General features: G+C 29.3%; 1 protein-coding gene across 1 annotated transcript; it reads right to left on the reverse strand.

The window, feature by feature from the left end:
* Positions 1 to 1067: 1067 nt before the first annotated feature.
* On the reverse strand, positions 1068 to 17102 carry LOC147071652 (protein obstructor-E-like). The gene is made up of 5 exons (XM_085946758.1): positions 16947 to 17102; positions 9358 to 9416; positions 5283 to 5445; positions 3635 to 3829; positions 1068 to 2401 (listed from the first exon to the last, which is right to left on the reverse strand). The coding sequence occupies exons 1-5, from the start codon at positions 16999 to 17001 to the stop codon at positions 2181 to 2183; spliced, it is 693 nt and encodes a 230-aa protein (XP_085802884.1). The 5' UTR covers positions 17002 to 17102; the 3' UTR covers positions 1068 to 2180.
* Between the last annotated feature and the right edge of the window lie 5337 nt (positions 17103 to 22439).

Below are 22439 nucleotides of genomic sequence, written 5' to 3' on the forward strand. Positions count from 1 at the left end.
AATTTAAATTTAAGTGTTTAAAATGTTTTCGTTAAAATGAATTGTTAATGAACAGAATATTTTTAAAGCGTGAAAATGTTTCGCATGCCTGCATTCACTTTTGTTTTATTGTATACAGTGGCTTACCGTGTCTCCTTTTTGTTTCTATTGCTAAAGCCAGGAAGTGGTCATTTTATTCGCAGTTTATGAGGAATGAATAAAATGCATTGTTCTAGAAAACATCGATCTGCTTAGTGTTATGTAATAGAAAGTAAAAATCAATGACAGAATTTACGCGACTTCGATCGCGGCTACTTAGTATTATGCAAACTCACATTTAGAATGATAAAGTTATCGCGAAATTGTTTTAAAGGTGGTTTTGTAGTCCGAAACAGAGGTAAATATCAATATTTCGATGTAAAATTAATGTAACACTAATAAAAGTGGATTTTGTATTGAATCAGTAGGTATTTCTTTATTTATAGTCTGCAAAGCGGCGGCAATTTGTTCATAAATAAGAAGCCGAATGTTACTGGTTCAAATCCGCAGCTAGTCAAAAAATGCATGTTTTTTTTCAAGGTGCATTTTATCCAGTGCAAGAAGCTAATAGGTTAACTACTATTACCTATATTCATCGTTAAAAAAGTTTGTTAATATAACCCCTACTCTGAAGAGGCTCATATTGTGCTTCACTAGAATTGCATAATGGTAATTTATTTTATTATATATATTGATAATATTATATTATATTATATATATATTATTATGTTGGGGCTTGTGTTATAATATTACGCCTGTATTTTATATATAAGTATTATATTGTTTAAATTAATTTAGTAGAATATAAATGATTATTATAAAATACAACTTTTGTAAATGTTCAAGTTCAATCAAGCGTTGAAGAATAGTAAAAAGAAAAACATTGGATCGAATTTTAGAGTGACCAATTAATGTAAAACAGGAGATGTCATGGTCAATTTATTTAGAGTGGATATGGCAAAATATAAACAAGGCAGTGCTATAATATAATAGTGTAATAATAGAGATTTGGGGTAGATGTATCATTTTGAATTAATAAAAATACTGGAGAAGTTTTCAAATAAATATATTTGTCAAAACATACACGGAAGTTGATCATGGTTGTACAAAAATTATGACGTAAATCGTTGTTACAAATATAATTATCGTTAAGACGATGGACGGGAGATTATTTACAACTTTGCTGGAAGCGGAAGAATTAACAGATTATATCATGTTATATCTTCTTGATATAATATAACAATACTATTCACATGCGTGACAAGAAATTGTCAGAAGATATATACAGTATTATTATAAAAGACATTATATATGTAGATATATTATATGAATTTCATATGGTAGATGCTATATAAAAGATTGAAGAGGTTGAAGAAGCAGTAGGTATGTAGTATAGAAAAGAAAATATAAGGGAAAAAAACAGAAAGTGAAGATTAATAAGAACGAATAAACAAGAAACTTAAGAAGAATATTATAACAGGATATAAAAAGAATTTATGAAGTAAAAGAGAATAAAAAATAGTAGTATATGAAGGAGTAAATAGTCTTTTGTTCGAATGACTAGAAAAAATACATTTTTAAGAATAGAATAGAAAAAAATATAGAATAATACAAGACGTTAAAATAGATACCAGTAAAAAGAAAAGATTAAAGAAATAGTAATGTTTAGAAGACAGAGCATATGGAAATAACGTAGCAGGGAAACCCATTAAATGATTTAAAGCATCATTAGAATCAAGAAAATTGTAAGTAAGTAAACGAGTACATAAGTAATAATAGATAGGTGGAAATAATGTAGGTGTGAAGAATATTATAATACTAGACTCTATGGAAGTCGTTTTAGAAAATAAACTTACTTAGAAAGATTTTTTTAAGTACATGGATAGATAAATAAGAAGATATAATAGAAAATAAAGATAAACAAAGAAATAAGTAAATTTAGTACATTTTGTGTGAAATAGCATATTATTTTGCTTATTATAAACGGTATAAATAAAATTTCAAGTTTCATAATATGAAAGAGATAAAAAGATAGTTATGTGAAATAATAGACTTAGAAAGAAATGTGTAGAAGTTTTATAAGAGTTAAAGATTAGGAAAATAAATTAGAGAAAGTGAAGATAGGAGGAAATATTCGAAGAAGTCTTTTGAAACACTAGAGTTTAGTGACCGGCGCAGTGTGGCACTAATTCCGGATCCTCGCAAGTGAGGTTGTTGTCATCGAAGACCTTTCCATCTCCGCAGCTGATAAGACGAGGTTGACCTTCCACGCAGGTGATGAGGCGGTGGCAGTCTCCGGGAACGGGGAATCTCGGGAATGGCCAGAATTTGGCGGCCTGAGAGTGGGATGGCACTTTGGTTGGGCACTTGAATCCAACGACGGCTTTAATAAAACAAATTGCATATTTTAGATCATTTCTCTTTTTTCATAAAAAAATAAAATGAAAAATCGTTCGGCTGAAAATTGAGTCAAGGATTATATGATTGTGCATTATATTTTATTTAAGAATACGTTATGTGTATTATTTTTTTTAACGATATCCATTATTAAATTTTATAATACTTTTGAATTCATTGTCAATTTTAGGTAGAAATATAATACATAATAAGTGTACTTATATTATTTCTTTTAACTGGTGTGATATATTTTGCTGATTAAACACATAATTAAATAACTGAGTAGGATATTTTTTTGCGGTTAAAAGGATATTGTCATTGATGATTCATAATTAAGTTGTTAATGTCCTTCTTATAATATTCGTCCGATCCAGATTGATATTTAATTATATGGATTACTTACTATAATATGGATAAGTCATGGTTGAATCATTCTGAGGATGGGTTAACTAAGTTAAGTTAAATAAGTGTTAACATTAATGACTAAAAAATCTAGAATTGGCATATAGTTTGTTTGAAACCATACCAATAATCAAATATTTATTTTTATTAATACGCAAATGGGCACAGATAAGTTAGTAACTGAATGGAAACGTCATTTATCGTTAAGGGCATACTTCAGTGAAACGGCAAATAATTTTCAACTATAGGTGCGATGAAATTTCGGACTCGCTGCCAATCGAAGAGCGATAGTCGAGCTGTGAACAGGTAAATTTGTTTTGTGATGGCGTCGGGGGAATTAATTCTTAAATCGTGTAAAGATGACTAAAAAACGTTACCATTTACTTAAAAAGAAAACATGTCGATGAATATATTATTACTAATAGAACAATAAACATAACATTAAATGGACGCATGTTGAATTTTTATGACAAATTATGTTTTGTTCTGCATGCGTCCTTTGCACAATCTTCGCGTCGCGTAGTCACGATCGTTTTAGAACGTACCCCAGCTGAAGTATAGCGTTAATGAAAATACCATATTAAATAAAACAGAAAAAATATTGATTTTAGTATTAAAATTAAATTTAATGCTTTGATCATATAGTAGAACGTAAGCTATTCATTATTTGAATTCATATAGGAAATGTTGTAATATGAACAGGAAAAAAATCAATTAATTAGCCACTAAATTCAAAATGTACAATATCGAATATACTCGTGCATAGGAAGTTTATGTTTGTATTAAATATACATAATAAGTGGCTGAGTTATTTCACCTTCGGGGCTACAGAATGGCTGGAGAAGATCAGGCCAGTTGCAACTGTGAGTTCTGTGATCGTAAACCAGACCAGGCTCGCATGGTTCTGGATGAGGGGCTCCATAAGCGCACTTCACATAGCTGGTGGAGCACTCTTCGCTATCAGGGTAGATTCCGAAGGCAAACTCACAGCCGGGAGATGAGATTGGGGTAGCTATAAAAATTAAAATAAATTTATTAGGTATTATAATTATACAAAGACCAATATTATATGTCTTAAAATGTTTATCTTCGAACGTTTCAATTTTATTTGATGAATATAAAACCTAGCCTCCGGTATTTAAAGCAATATTTTTTTATAAATTTTAATAAGTTCATTTCCAAAATTCAGGATATTCACTTTTAGTGATTGGAAAAAATCAATAAAAATATATAGTTTTTATTGATTACCTACCCTTAAGCTAAGAAAATTGGACAACCTGTGTTTTGGATATGCACAACCAATTTATCGGTAAGAATATATAATTTATTTGGATTTTTTTGATCCCATATAATATGTAAATCTTGTATTAATAATGACATCAATATTATTATAACTGCATACGCAAACAGGAGTTTACTAACTTGACTGACTTATCATTGAAAAGTCTATCTTCAAAATCAGTTGATTGAAGAGCAGTTTTATTTTATTTTCATTTATAATAATTTAATTCAACATATTGTATCGTATTGCGTAAGCGTTGGACTATAACTCCGTGGATCCCAGGTTTGATTCCTGGGTCTGGCAAGTACACATATTGTTTTTCGATTTGTATCTGTCAGGGTATGGACCTAACAGGTTGATCAAATGACTGACATCCATTTCTCGTAAAAAAAAAAAATCTGTTACTACCACCCTTTACTCTGTGGAGGCACATAATATGATCCTATTAGGATCGGATATGGTCGAAAGAAGAAGATTTTTTGGAATAGCAGGATTATAATATAAAAATTCATGCAGCTCTACTATATTCCTGTATTTTTAATACACAATATCCTCTCGTTCACATTAAATTGAGCACAAGGCCTCCAATACAGCTGTAAAATACAAACAAGTAGTACATAAAACAGGTTAGCAAGTCAATTTTTTTTTACAAAAAGCAACAAAACTAACTTAGTAAATTTTCTACAAAACGGTAAAAAAAAAATACTTTAAATTTTAGCCAAACTGATGGTCCAGACATATTACTCGCTGTATGGACAACCACTAGAAAAATATAATTGAACAGTGGTACATATTATGAGGCAGCAGGGTACGCCATAATACAATAAAAGAACCAAGTGAATCGACGAACTCATCGTGTTTGGCGGATGTACGTGACAGAGAAAAGAGACCGATAAGAGTGGAATAAGTTAAGGGATGATTTCATCCACCAGCGGATCGAACATAGCTGGTGATTATAATGATATAATATATTATATTTGTTAATAGTTTATTGGATTAATTTATGTCATAGAGGGCCTTAAAATCTGTCAGCGCCTGAGACTTTCATTCATATTTGAAATACTAATAAATGAAAACAGTATACATTCGATAGTAAATATGGCTATAAAAAGTTGAAACTATATTATTTTGTTTCATTAACAATCTGTCAACACTGTGGATAATAAAATATTGATAAGTTTACGGTCGTGTTTCCTCTTTCCGCAATCGACGCCCCAGTTGTAGTTGCAGTGATTGTGGACGCCTCCTTTTCCATCGAACAACAGTCCATTCTCACAAGTCTCCACAGTCAAAGTTCCATTCGTACACAAGAAGAATTGGTCGCACAACTCTGGATGAGCATAGGCCTGGAAATAATAAAAAAGTAACTAAGTCAACTTCATCGATATAATTAATTTCTGCTATTCTTATCCTTAGTGGATAATGGAAGGTAAAGACGTGGAAGAAAAAGATTCGATATTTTATAAATATTAAGTACAAAAAACGACCTCTTATATCACCTGTAAAAGCTTGTAAGTACATATAATTGCAAAATTTATTTTTGAAATGCGAATATATAGATAATATAAGGAATTATTCATTGATTCCATTTATCCACAGTGCTTTCTTGCTTTCTCCGGATTTATCAATTTATGCAATGTTGGTACTTTGGACTTTTCTTGGCAATTCAGAAAGTGATTTAAGTGACAAATTCTACATACATTTACCAAAGTTTTGTATATCACTCATAGATATTTTATTTCTTTAATCAAATCGCAAACATTTTTTTACTCTGTGATATAATATTTTTTTAAATTATGAGGATATTTTAGTGGGTATCTCTTTAACCAAAAAGTGTTTTTAAGTATTCACTAATTTTGATCAGAGATCGATAATCTTCTGAATAGTTTCCAAAATAACTTGTTATTCAATCATTTATCCAATCACCTTTAGATTATTTCGATCTGCATTTATTTTCTAGTTAAAATGATTTGTCTAGTGTGCACTATTTAGGTTTGCCAAAGTGTTATGTAGCTAAACAATTATAAAAGCAAATTTCTGTAATATCGGCCTTATAAAGGGCAAAAGTTTTGGTTTAACTTACTGTTTAATCAGATGATTTTCTATATTGCTTAAAAGTGTTATGTATATTCGAATACCTAATACTAAATTCATATAAATTATAGCTTATTATATCATCGATGCTCATTAGAAAGGAAGCAATTATTTTGTATCCTTATCACACTGCGACTTAGTAGAAGTAAGTGATTATAAATATGTATACCACATAAGCGTGAAGTTCGATAGTATTGACAGAAAATATGACCTATTTAGAGCGACACCGAGCGATCGAAAACAGTGCAATAGGATTCAATAATTAACAATAATTAAATGTATCCTATGTAATTTGTGCGCACAAGAAGAAATATCAATCTGCGCAACTTCAAGGTTACGTTTTTCCACTAAAGCATTCTTCAATTTTAGCAGATTTTTGAAGCTGAACAAAGCAGCGTCTTTGCAGCAGTTTTGATCATATTAGTATCAACTTATTTCTTATGGATAATTATTATGCGATTATAGGTTGATTGAACACCCACGATGGCCGTGTGGCTTGAGCGTTGGCCTATTGCGTCATGGGTCCCAGGTTCGAATGCTGGGTCTGACAAGTATACATATTGTTTTTCAATTTGAGTATGAGTCAGAGTATGGACCTAATAGGTTGAGCAAGTGGCTGATATCCATTTCTCGTAAAAATAAAATCTGTCAATATAACCCTCCACTATGTGGAGGCCCATATGATCCTATTAGGATCAGACATGGTCGCATATATTGATTATTAACTAGTAGATTAAAATATGTATATGAACATAATTTTAAAATAATTTTATTTTAATATCCACAAGCCCATAAAACACATAATATATAATAAAACTTTAAATTTTTTTGAGTACATCGTTGTAATAACTAAACGGAAATTGAAAATTTAATTAAATAAGAATACACAATATTTAGGAAGTTCTTATATTCTCAAAAATTTTCAAGTTCCTAAATCAGAAAAAGGTAATTGTCTAACTATAAGTACTGAAATATACAAAAAGTAAAATAAATCCCTGTCTCCAAGAGTTATTTTCACGGCTGTTTGTTTTCTTTTTATGTATTTGAGTTGTCGCCATTGGTTCCGTCTGTTATTTACACCCTGAATGCTATGGGTTATTAAAATACAAAGATGGAAGGACGAAAAAAAATGAATTTGCGCAAATACTGATGACGATTTTATCTTTTAATGTAACCAAAAACGTTAATTTACAATTATTTAATAATATAATAATTTTATAAAAAAAACATTTGCTTTCGGTAGTTGGATATAAGTTTTTATTATGATTGCATGTTTAAGTAAAATTAAGTATACAAATTTTCAAAAAACCCCATAATAATAGAATCCGCAATATTTACATACATTTAAATAATCTTTAGGTACAATGACACTGGGTAGGTATCTTGTAGCATTGATCAAAAAATGTTCGCATAATTTTATCGTGTAAGAATTTTCACCGCACGTGTCATGTCTTCTAAAATGTCTCAATAACCTTTTCAAAAAAGATGCTTTACAAAACTTGCAGAATTATTTTTGATTTTTTCATCATCAGCCAAAGCCAATCCACTTCTGGATAAATGCCCCTCTAACTTTTTCATCTCTTCAGTTATTTTCGGTGAACGTCATCAATTCGTTGATTTAGTCGATTTGCGGTCGGATTCAAAGACCTTTCAGCGCTTGGCGAGTTATTCATTCACCGAGCTACATGTCCAGCTCATTGCCATTTCCTAATAATATCGTTAATCATGTCTGCGTCCTTATCTCTTGGTTTCTTTTGCGAGCATTCCACATTTAGCCTAATATGCACGCTTTGATTTCATTTTTTTGTTATTACATTTTTTTAATATTTCGTACATCATAATATCGTACGCGAATCTTATGCATGTAAGAGCACTGATAGCAAATATTATTTGAACAGTTACCACTTTATGCACAAAGCATTATTGATAATAGGTATTACTGCATATTCCTTTATTATTACTTATTGTGAAATATAACCAATTTTTTCTGTATGTAGCATTTGACAATTAATTCAATTTAATAATATCATACATTTCTTATGTTAAACTACATTATTATCATGTACGTATTAAATAAGGGTAAATATAGTTTTTTTAATAATACGATTAGGTATCAATTATGCTTAGGTAAATGAAATTTTACCACTACCGACTTTATAGGGTGTCTTTTTTGTTCTTTTTAAAATGAAAAGCTTTTCATCACCTTTAGTGAATTGACGTATTTATAATATATTAAGTATGCAATAGTGGTTACTTTACATATTTGAATATAATTTAAACAAAAGGCAAGCAGTGAATGTCTTATGTCGGCTGACCATTGTGTTTGGCTCAATGATTCGATGGAATTTTAATGAACCCAACAGCAATTATGAAACTTATATAAGTGAGTGTAATTATTATTGCTGTACCTATATTGGACTAGGTTTTACAATAAAAATATAAGTGGGGACAATTATTGCAAGTAAAAATAAAATATGTTTTAAATTCTTGCAATATTTTTGTTATGACATGTTAAATATAAAAAAATGAGTTTTAGTTAACAAGAAAACAAAATAAAAAATAATTTCTTTCATTCAAATTTTCATTTGTGGTATGGTTTATTATTTAAATTCAATTGGAGTCACTATATTAAATAATATTATGATGTTGGAAAACTAATTGTCAAAATAAATCGGATTCTGCAAAAAAATATATTTTGAAAAGAAAACGAGGCGATTCCAAAGAATACATCAATTATTGCATTTAACATAACTCATTGTCCAATGGAATGCTATTCTTTTTAAAATGATTAAAATTCTGTAAATACATTGTATTCTTTGTGCATTATAACTATTATAATAATGGACAAGCGTAGCCATGTTTGGACGAACTGAAACTATGTTTATTCGCACCCACGTTGGCCGCGGGGCTTAACAACTTGGCCTATAGTGTTGTGGGTCCCAGGTTCGAATCCTGGGTCTGATAAGTACACATATTTTTTTTAAATTTGTGTATGAGTCGAAGTATGGACCTCATAGATTGAGTAAGTGGCTGACATCCATTTCTCTTAAAAACAAAAATCTGTTAATACAAACCTCCACTGTGGAGGCTCATTAATAATCCTATTAGGATCGGACATGGTCGAAGAAGAAGAAGATGTTTATTCATTTATAAGTAATGTTTACCTGTTCCCCATGTTGCTCTGGACATGCTGGAGCATTGTCTAAGATAAGTCCTGCATGAGCTGTAAACAAAAGAATATAAGTTTAATTAATGTAAGGGCAACAGTTTACTTTATATTATATTAGTAAATTATAGATAATAATTTTCTACCAAATAATTTGTATTTTATGTTAAAATGCTACCATTATACGGATATCTAAATTAAGTTCCAGCTTCCTGAAATTCTCACACACCTACGTAGTCTGTTATGTATGACAGGCTCATTAAAAACGAACAACACAAAAAGGTTAAGTTTTTTCACTAGGAGAAAAAATATCTGGGGGGTTATTAAAATATGGCGCCAACAACTCTCGAAATGCTGAAATAATTTTCAGATTGCCAACTTGACGGAAATGTAAATGACAAGTAGACCGACAAAACGAAGTGAGTTTAGTCTGGTCCTACAAGGCTAACCACTGCGCTAAAAGTTGTTCCAGTGGACAGGCCTGACATTATTATCAAAACGAAATACATGTTATTATCAATACAAGTAGTTTGAATCTAATTTTAAAATCAATTTATTGAAAAAAAGGCTTTACAATTTGCGGTTTGATCAATAAGTATATAATAATAGTATGTAAGTATATTAATATACAATATAAACTGATATCAACGATTGAAAAATACTTACAAAATTGGTGCCGAACTATAATTTATATTAATTAATAAAATTGAATTGTCTATCTGTCCGTTTCCATTTGTTCAGTTATAATTCAAAAACTACTATACCAATTTAATAAAACTATCACAGCTTATCGACTAAATATTGAGTTTTATCTTTTGCTAATGCTCCAAATATCATACAATTTTCTACAAAAAACTATCTATTCTGTTAATGCTACTATCAACCTTACCTAGCTAGGCATTTGTTGTTAAATTTCTCATGATCGGTTTCTTAATATATAGGATACAACGAAACCTTAGTTTCTTCGATATATTCTTCGAGATAATTGACTTTGAACATTTCATTATTCGATATCTCAAAGTAAAGTCTCGTTTCACGATTTTTCAAAAGAAACGAAATAAATTCAAAAACAGAAAAAATTAAAGCACGTTTATATGTAATACTGAAAACCATAAATCACAACCGAGCAAACCTGGATACTTCGCCTCATAACCAATATTATTATGGTATATACAACGGCTACGTGTCAGACTTATAATTTCGAAGGTTCGTATCCTGGGCCTGGTAAATTCACATATTGTTTTTTTCAGTGAGTGTTTTGGACCCAGAGTATGTTCATATTAGGTTGAGTATGTGGCTAATATCCATTTCTCGTAAACATAAAAATCTGTTAATACAACCGTCACTTTCTAGAGGACCATAATATCATCTTCTTAGGATCAAACATGGTAAAAATATTTAGGTATACAAAAATGTATATTACCACTTCTACTACAAAACGGATCACATGAACATTCAGAGTTATTTTTAATATTATAATGTAAAATGGTCTGGATCCAAATAGGCATTTAACAAATAAACAAAATAGTGAACCAGCAATATTGGGAAGGAAATAGTCAAGTCAAGTTGATATGGTTCAACAGAATTTAAAAACGTTGTACTTATATAAAAAGTTCTTTTTATCTTGAAATTATTAGTAATTTAGTACCTAGTGATATTTATTTTTTATTAAAAGAAATAGCACAACGAATTAATTGTGACAATTTAAATCCATATTATATAATTAACATTACGTAGAATTAAAGTTTGTGAAAGCTTGATATCATCTGATAGTTTTAATACCAGTTGGTGTTAAGGGATTCACAGAAATGATTTTGATAATCGGTTGATTTGCGAATATACAGCCATACTATGAAAATTGCAAAAAACAATAAATTAATACATATATGTAAGTACATGAGTACGTACTACGTATAGAGTATATATAAATTACTTTTCATATACTTGTATAATTTAATTGTTGCCGTAACGATGTTACAAATATACCGATAATTCCGATGCTGCAACAGTAATTTCAATGTTGTACATTGATTTCATACCGGCTTTGTTGTAAGCTTAAATATTACAAGACAGTCGTATCTATGTACCTAAACAGTAATGCATAATTATTATTCAATAAGTTTCCATGATACGGTAAACGACCGCGATATCAAAATATTTCTATCTACTGGAAATTATTTCGTAATCGTAATTAAATTTATTAGAAATATTAGTACTAAACCTGACGCAAATGTCTAGACAGGTGATTTTTAACTATTGTAAATTGTGTAATCAGCTTAAAACTTACTTATTTTTTTTTAAATTTAAAAACTCATTTTACCGTGGTAAGTTCGGAAATAATGGATCCTACGAATTCATGTTGAAAAACACTGACTATTTCATTCCCATTCACACCACTTGATTCTTAATTTTTGGACCCAATAGTTTAATTTACTTTAGACTAACTTGTCAAATAATTTCTAGCGTTTATTGATTAACATCTTTAAAATAATGTCAATATCGTAAGACTATACATAAGAAAAAAAAGCATTTTAATTAATATAAAACTTTAAACTCATTATTTATCTTTTTCATTTACTACAATATATATTTTTGCAAACAATCTGCTTATCTTCATTATATTATTATAACATTATCCATAGTAATTTGACTAGTAATTCATTTATATGGTAAAATAAGTTTTTATAATAGTGCACCATATTTGTTGGAAACATAAATATTATTAAAATATTGTGCGATAGCAGGCATTATGTTCAGCATCAAAAGCCTGAATAAGGCGTGCTAATATCTAAGCGATTGAAAGAAAGTGGTAGATGAGGATATATCTCGTAATGAACTGATGCGTCATCGAAGAAGAAAAAAGATAATAAGATTTTGAAAACAATTAGTAAATGCATAAGTTGGAGAAGCTTAATTTAATTTTTTCCTTTATATTAAACCTCAAGTAGATTATTTATTTATTAGCCCATGAAATTATCATACCTCTCAAGTCTTGAAAAAAAATCGATACAGATTTCGTAATCTCACAATAGCAACTCGCTAAAAATATTCACTAGAATATTTTTTTAATATTATAAGCTCGAAAAATACATAACTAATAGCAAAATTATGAACATTTATTTCGAAAAATGTTGTTTTTACGTGATCTTTATAAAATTTATGGCGTTTTTTTTTATTATAATGTGATTCATATATTTTTAAAAGAGGCCAAGGATAAAATGAATCTATTGATTGTATTAAATTCAATTTTATTGATGATAGACAAACTAATAGAAAAACATCTACAAATTATAAACACTATATTTTTTATGTAAACATAAATTTATTAGATCTTTTTAGACGATAATTACACACTATTTTGCCGACATATTATGTTTTAATTGTTATAATAATGTGAAAAAATAATATGTATTTGTTTTTAAGTAATTGATGTCACTAGCATTGAATTCATTAATTTTACAATCACACATACAATAAATATAATGCTATTATTTTTATTGATATGTAATTGCATACATTATTGGAATGAATACAATAAATATATAAAATATCATTTTGATCAAGATAAATTTTAAACTTATAAATGGACCAAAAGAAGTTGTTTTAATTAAACTAACTGCCAAATTTTTGCGGTACCAATATATTATACTTATATTTTTTAGATTTACCACACAAACCTTTTTAACAAACCGAAGTTTCACGAATTTATCTGTTTAATAATATTTCAATATACTCTCACTTACGCAACTTGTAATAGTCATATTTTAATAATTATAGCCGCTCAATACCACAAATGTCTTTCACTAAAAAATCATTTCCATCTACCATACGCCTAAATTATTATTTAATTTATAAAGTCAAGACCATCCGATAGAGAAACTCTATTAGGAACCTAGCAGAGAATAAACTACTATTTATAATCGACCGCAGGCAAATAAACTGATAATCACGACTTCGGAAGATGAGTTGAATCTCATCTACTTCCTCGTTTTAGAAGAAGAAAGTATTTCTCGTCTCAGTTAGTTGTCTGAGCGGCAATCGAAGATCCGACATGACCGACCGGTAATCACTTCGAAAACGAGAATGAGCATTTCTGCACGATAAACATAACATTGAAATAACAAGTACAAATAATCCGTTGCACGCAGACGTCAACACATGTCAAATCTAATTATAATTCTATTTTGTTTTACATTAGTATAAAACATTATAAACAAAAACATAACGAAAAAATTAATTATTTTCGATTGTGCAATGATTTACTTTGTGTGTAGGTAAGTAACAAATATTTATAAATAAATCGATTAAAATTTTGTACTTAATTCTTTTTGGTAAGAACATAATAAAAGTATGTATCCCACTTTTTTAAAAATAATTATTAAACTTTCATTTAGATTTAAAATAAAATACAATATAGGTACTTAATTGATATCATACAATAACTGTCACAATCGGGGTCATTTGCTTAGATCACAGGTCGGAGAACTTTTTTGAGTTACTCAATATCTAATAACTATTTTTGTATTAAATTATATTATAATCTCTTTAAGTTTTCAAAGTTAACGAAAATAACATAAGTTTCCCTAAAATTTAGGAATAACGTTTTCTCAGTCAGGAAATAAAAAATTATACTCATGTTGTAATAAGTAAACCATAAATACAAAATTAATATAAGTGGTTGAAATACTGAAGCAATTAATTCAATGTATTTTATGTCAAATCAGTGCACGCTATTTTTTACTACGTTTTTATTAGCTCGTAATCTTGTTTGTCCGGTACAGATTTTTTCTTGTGTGTCCAGTACAAATTTTTTCTTGTTTGTCCAAGATTTGTATTGGACGATTAAAGATTTTTAACTAACTTCCCGACTAGCTAGACATTTTAAACTTTTAAAATATATCAAAACACGACGACAATGCATTCTTTTAATACTTTTGGCCATCTTTAAGCAGAATTGAATTCATTTTCAGTTAATTCTGTTTTGTATGTTTCGGAAAAAATTCATTAAAAGTAATATTTACTACTCACTATTATTGGTTGCTAAGGGGGTCCTAGCAACTAAATTGTTAATATATACGTGCGTTACTATGGAAATCAATAATATGAAAAGTCAAAATAACATTTCAGTATTCAGTATTTCTATCAAGTACAAAAAAAGTATTTATTAATACCTAGAATTGTCAAGTTTATATGATTCAACAGAAAATTTTAAAACGTTGTATATAAAAAGTTCTTTTTATTTTGTAATTATGTACTTTGTATTTCATTGATAATGGTAGAAAGTTGCTGTTGGCAGAGGTATGTTTATTCAAAAGTTAGCCATCCTGTATTGTTTTCGCATGTGCAATGTAAAAAATCCTGTTATTTATTCTTTATATTTTATATTTAGAGCTTTAATTATTGTATTTTTTGGCGTTCGCTACTCCCAAGATATTGACGATTGCTCCATTTTACGTAATTTACCTCTGTTACACACCCATATGTATTTTTACATAGGGTTAAAGAATTATTGTATTACTTCTTGCAGTGTGTTTCCTTCTCCTAGATTAAATAAATAAAGAGAAGATGCCACCACGATGGTACAACAAAGTGAAGAAGATTACGGGACTCAATACCATCAACTTCGACTACGCAGATTATAGGCCCGGGAAAGACGCTACTAACTAAGGAATTTGAAAGAAATTGACAATAAGGGAAACAAAAATGATGAAAAATTAAAATTGCAATAAGAAGACATATTATTTGTATTCAGCAGTTTAAACGAACTATCAATTCACTAAAATTCTGTTTAATTATATTGTCCAAAGTAACAACTCGCATAGATTGCAGTAGGTAAATCTTTAGTTTTCATTTTTACTTATTTAGCGCAACGTATGTAGAAATATTTTATTTTATGATTTTTTGATTTATTTTTTGAACACTATTATTTATCATTCTGCATGGCACGAAGAGACAGTAGTATAGTAACTCTGCGTGACATGAATTTAGTTTTTACTATGTTGCATTTCTAGCTCTGACGCCAATACTTATAATGTGTTTCAGGCACAATTTGTATCGTATCTTACGAAATATAGCTATTGTGCAGAAATAAGTGCGCATGCTCTAAATAACCAGGTGTCAAATAAGTAACCGAATACAACACGGTTTGCAAAAATGAAAGGTTATAATGAAAACGACCGTAAAAAATCGTAACCTCAAATGGTTGACCAGTGATTGGCGACTATATTCGTTATGATCTAGTTAAGTCATTTAATCGTTTGTATATTACTTGGGCGTGGTTTCTTTGTTTCTCTAATAATTTCTATTACAAATTTGTATCAGCAAATACCAAATAAGTATAATATATATAATATAAATTATAATATCCTAATAAGTATTAATACATAAGCGCTTATTTAATTATGCAATTTAAGATATTTGCTGAATCAGTAGGTACGTTATTCATAGACTGGATAATATATGAGAATAAGGAAGTGAATTTTCTCAGCTGTGAATTATAAATATTTACTCTTTAGCCAAAGGCGTTAAACAATAATTGGGCAGTTTCCAAGTAAGTACCCATAATTAGTTACGCATTAGAAAAGTTGTAGATACTTATGAATATATTAAATTATACTAAATAAGATAATATCATATATTATAATTATTATGAAAACATGCATAAAGACATTAGTCATGATTGTTTTTCGAAATAGATTTAAAGTAAAAGTAAATATGATTTTAAGAAAAAAAATTTTACGTTAATTCTATAATATTTATTATTTACATATACGTATAAATAATTTTGGCTGTAAACCAATCCTCAGAATTATACCTGAAGATAAATTCACAGCACAAAATAATTGACAACATAAATAAATTAACCATCATAGAATTACTAAAAACATATTTTAAAATCATTGTAATCGAGTCTACTATATAAACGTTTGGCCAATTAATAAAATTAAAATGACTAATAATTTACGTGAAGTGTTTATTCATTTGCATAAATTTGCATAATTAATATCATAAATTAAGTTGTAATAATTTGATCTTTGAGGATTCTAAATGAAGTATTTACTTACTTCAAAATACCTCTCACATATATATTATTATCATACAATTCAGATAATACCATCCTATTACTCTGTTGCGAACTTAAAATATCATACAAATAATTAAAGTTATGTAGAACTGCCTTTTCTGATACCGATTTAGTTGATAACAGAAACTGCATTGAATTAAAATCAGAAAGTAATACATTAAAATTTATATGCCCTTGAAAAAAGGCACCTTTGAAATATACAGTCTAATAATTATTAACAGGCAGCATAAAAGTTTTCAAAATTATGTAGCTTATTAAAAATTATGCGTTCATATTTCGAAGAAATTACTACATACTGCGTGCATTATTAATTATATACGTTAATATGAATTACACATTCTCATTTTTCTGTAATTAGTTAGTTTATTTTAAACAGTTTTATTTACTATCCGTTAGGATTAACACTATAGAAACACAATGACTTCTGTTAGTATCATATAAGGGTAATCCAGAGTGTTTAATGTGTTAAATTATCGTGCTAATATATGTTTGAGTTTTCTTACCTTTTCCCGCGGCTAGGGCAAGCACCGCCCCGATGAGTAGGGTGACACGGCACATTTCTAAAAATCCGGGAACAGAAGTTAATATAGTTAAAATAATTCGCGAGGCGATGACACGTCTCGGTGCAGTGTTTGTTACTCGAATGGCGACTTTAGACTGGCGGAGGTGTCGGCTTGTCGACTGGTCCTTTCCCAAGCACGCGCGATCGCCACAGATGCTTTCAATAATTTGTTATTATTATTATCCCAATTCAATTGTCTAACAGTTAAAATTTCATTATTTGGCATTGAAAAAAAATTAACAAAATGTAAAACAGCAGTTTACCTAGAAATATAAGTAACATCTACAGATTGTTGATGAAAACCCCAAAATTCCATTTGTGTCGTTCTTTTGCGACCCGAGATTCACCTTTCGGCATCTTCAGGCACCACCAATGGTAAATTCATACTGACTACGAATACAGTTAATTCTCGAAACAAGTCATGAATTAACCTCGGTCCAGAGGTCCTTCTAACGTTCCAGAGATTTCGATGGTATTATTGATTATCGTAATGCTAAAGAAATATTCGTCTATTTTAAAGTTTAAACTTAAACTGTTTTCGGTACCTAACTCTGATATCATATTTGAAAACAGATGTCTGCAATCCCAAAGTCCATTTAATTGACAAAATAGTGAGTTTATTTCAATATTTTTGTAATACAACGTTTCTGAAATCAAGTTCTGCGGGTAAAAATTAAGTATTTTTGGTTTTTGTAATATATAATTTTTACAAAGGGATTAAAGATAACTATCAAAAATATTTCAAATTTCAAACACTCTTAAAGCTATGATAGAGGAAGTGGTTCAGTTTATTAATTTTGATTAAAATTTGAACAGTGTACCTAATCACGATGATATAAAATTATAATTGTAAAAATATTGAAAATCATCAATCAAAACTAGTTTTGTAATGCCAAAATAGTTGGAATCACATGTTAAAGTTTTCGTTAGCTTATTTGAACTACGAAATGAGTTGTATTTTCTGGATCATATATATTTCAAACATTTTTCGGTTATCGAAAATATCATATCTTGCTATCATTGTCACACAATTAAATGAAGTATGTTTATCACTCCAAAGAAAAATAAATAAACATCTTTAATTAATATTGAAGAGATAAAACTTTTCACTTTTTCATATTTTGGAAAAAAATCTAGCCAAAAAAAATCGACTGCGGTGCATATTATAAATATTATGTAATTATGTGCTTCGTTAAACATTTTGCACTATTTTAGTTATGTTATAAAAATTATAAACGGGTCTCATGACTAAAATAAATTGGAAACGCTGCTTTATAGAATCGTTATACATTAATACCAGTTTAATCGATTATACATGTATCAATAAAACCTATTGTTTATGGAGATGTGATAGGCTACATAATGATTTAAGCATATAATAATATGTAAAAGATAAATTAATTACCTACCATTCTCTCTTTCAAACGGTATGGAAATACAACTAGACATATTATTAATCAACATCGACATGTAGGATTTAAAGTTCCCCAACCTTATTTTTGCCATGCCCCACTTCAACGCTTCAAAAATCTCCATGGCCCTCTATCAAAATTTCATAGTTAACTAACAAATTCTATGAATAAAATTAGTGCGATATATGTGAGCTGCAAAGAATTTTTATGTGAGATACTAATTTGGTCAATTTTATTCTTAAATCTCCACAGTTTGTGATATTAAAACGATTTTTTTTCAGTAACGAATCATTTACAGTGCTAAAGCGCCGCATTCAACTAAATTTATTATGATGGCAATGGCAACAGTATTTTTCTCGGAAAGTCATAGTTGCAATATCAAAAAAATATTTTCTTAAATGCGTTTTTTAACAAAACAAAAATGTACCAAATATTAATGATTTGGACATTGCCCCTAAACCATTCAAATTGCCCCCCGGTGGGGCGTACGCCCGACGTTGGGAAACACTGATTTAAACTGATAAATTTTTCCCAGTCCCATAAGATTCAACCATGACCCATATGATGAAAGATGAGCTGTATAGTTTATACTCCACCGTGAATGCCGGCTGAAATACATAATTATTGATTAATCATTGTTAAGATATTGCATAATAAATTTCTTCTTTCTTTTGACCATATCTGATCCTAATAGGATCATATGGGCCTCCACAGGGTGGAGGTTTGTATTGACAGATTTTGTTTTTACGAGAAATGGATGTCAGTCACTTGCTCAACCTATTAGGTCCATACTCTGACTCACACACAAATTGAAAAACAATATGTGTACTTGTCAGACCCAGGATTCGAACCTGGAATCCACGGCGTTATAGTCCAACGCTTAAGCCGCGTGGCCACCGTGGGTGTAAATCAATTTATATTGTTTTTAATTTATAGTGTTAATAAATTTATAAAATTATAATATATTTATGTCATTAAAACAGTTTATTCTGATATTGTAGGTTTAATAATTAGTCACTTACTTTTACTTTTCATTGACGATGGAGTTGAATTCTACTGCCATTACGTATTCAGTATTCACAATAGTGTTAAGTTATACAAACGCGATATAAACCAGGTGTTGTATTGAATTTGGTTTACGATCATTTTTTTAAAAAAAAATCAAGTTGACAAAAACTTTAAATCAAATGTAGCATGATCACGTTTTAAACTTAAATGCTAGTTTTTTTGCATTAAGTACACTTTTTCATGAAATTACTTAGATGTTCTTATATAATCAAATATATTGTACGAAAAATTATAAACGAATGAATTTTAATTGGAATCGTGACAAATTTTGCAAACGAATAATTTAAATATGCGTAAATTATCGTCAAATAACAAAAAAACAGTAAGAGGATTTAATGCTGTTTTTAAATGCATTGTGTTTGAATATGAAATAACTCTATTATAATTAACTGTGAAAATATTTTTTTTAGTCAGCAACAGTTGTCAACGCCCAACAGAATTTATAAAACTAAGTTGTGATGTTTTACTTATTTCCCCTTTTCTTTCGCATACTGTACTATAAAAATTTCCACTGTGGAGTAGACAAAACAAAAATGGATTTTAACTTGTTTAATTTTACTAACTTCAAAATGTCTAGTCATTTTTTTGTAGCGCTTTGAAAGAAATATATTATCATATTGATAATATATTATGTGAATGACCGAATAATCGATAATTATGTAGATTGTTCGAATAATCAATGCCAATGTGTTAAAATTGTTTTCATGGTTGTCAAAGACTTTTACATTACGTGCAAAAAATACCTTTAGTTTATTGTCTGCACTACCATTTACGTGTTATGTTTATATACTTATCTAAAAAAATAATTTGATTTTTTTCTCTATTTTTTTTACTAATATTAAAAAAAAATGTAAATATGTACATATTTACTAGCATGATGAATATAATTAGATTTTTATTTGAGACATTGAATGTCGGAATTTTCCTAAAAGGCCGCATTCTTTCATAAAAAATCTCTCGATTAAAAATTACTTCACGTTTTACAAAATCGCACGAAGCAATAATTTACAAAAGCCATCGACACAATAATGTTATTGAATTAAATAGACCATAACATGCGATGCAACCGAATTGCATATCATTATTAAGAAAAAAAATATTTTTACTCCAACCTTGTACTTTATTTACATCATTATACCATTCATATTTAAAAGATTCAGTTACAGTATTAACAATTAACTATAGCCAAATTTACTAGGTTTTTTTATAATTTTTATTAATACAAAAATGTAAATATTGGTTTGTAAATAATTGTTCTAAATGACTCCATCATACCATGTCTAGCGCAGTCTCCCACCATTATGGGATGCCTGTCACGTCGTGCGCATCATACCACCTAGGGATTTCAATACCGGTATTTCAAAACCGGTGTTCAATTTGTTATCGATACTTACCAAAATACCGGTTTTTAAATAATATACCGGTATTAACAAAGCATACACTTTTATGATTTTTGAAAATGAATTTAATACTATTTTTTCAATACTTACTACTATATTCTATATTAAATTTAGTGTATAAGTTTTATGTTAGCAATTATATTGACTGAAATCAACAAAAGTTAAATAATATTAAAACAAAATCCCTCAAATATACTTATAGAATTGTCACGATGAATTAACATATTATTATTTCGAAAAAAAAACATTCGTGAAAAATATTTCCAATTATTCTATAACTATTGATCAAACGTTGTTAGTACATCTAACAAACGTTGAATTTGAGAGAGATTTTCCTGTGCCCTGACTTATAATATTTGTAAAAATTAGCAGTTCTAAAATATTATGATCTAGGTATACATATTTATAAATGTAGGTATGTACTTTAGATTGCAATAAAATAGTGTTTTGAAATAGATTTTAATAGTTATATTTATTGATAGGTACTATTTTTTTATATTATATGTTTTGACGAATTCCACTATTTATACCGGTATCCAATAAGAAATACCTGTATTGATATATTCATTCGGTATTGCAATCCCTAATACCACCATGACATAGCCTGGGTCTTACAGAGTTCCTTTAGCCAATCAACGTAGTTGCACATATTTCAATATTTATTCCTAGTCACTTTACTATGATTGACTAGCCCTTCAATGGTCATTTTATAATCCGAAAATTTACTGTGAAATTTTTAATTGAAACATATGTCGTAAACACGGTTTACAATTTAGCCAAACATTCGCATTAAAATTCTGTAGAACTACAACCTCCCTTCATTTATATTACCATATGTAAGTGAAACCCGGGAGAAAAGTGGCCAATAATTTCGCTCAATAAGTTCACTCCACTCATTATAAATATACATCCATTGTCTTTCATTCATCCATGGCTGCCTTCTCATTTACTTATTCCGAGACGAAGCTACACTGATGTCATTAAAATTAACCGTATGGCTTACAGAGTTGGAATGCATGAGCCCTTCTCAACAATTCCAGCGCAGCAATGCTATATTATACAAGACTGCTATCGGCAGCTATCGAGGGTAGTTTTTTTATATGTTTGTATCGAAGTATTATAATTGTTACAATAAGTTCCCCGTCTAAATAGTCAAAACTGTCTATCTCGCTCTAAAAGGGGTTCTGTTAAAACATAGCATGTATTGTCACAATTACAACGAACTTATTGTAATTGTTACAATACGTGCTAATACTTCTATACAAAACTACTAAAGTGATGGAAGATACCATGCTATGGGCTTAGTGCTGAGTTGTACTATTATCGGAAGAAAAAGCGACGTATCGTGAAAATTTGATTGGCTGATCACATTACCACACCCACGGTGGCCGCGCGGCTTAAGCGTTGGACTATCACGGCGTGGGTCAGAGGTTGGAATCCTGGGTCTGGCAAGTACACATGTTGTTTTTCAATTTATGTGTGAGTCAGTGTATGGACCTAATAGGTTGAGCAAGTGGCTGACATCCATTTCTCGTAAAAAAACAAAATCTGTTA

Source organism: Rhyacophila brunnea, unplaced genomic scaffold (assembly GCF_057557595.1).
Source record: "Rhyacophila brunnea isolate RB1 unplaced genomic scaffold, BYU_Rbru_1.0 scaffold_2, whole genome shotgun sequence".
In the NCBI taxonomy this organism is placed as follows: Eukaryota; Metazoa; Arthropoda; class Insecta; order Trichoptera; family Rhyacophilidae; genus Rhyacophila; species Rhyacophila brunnea.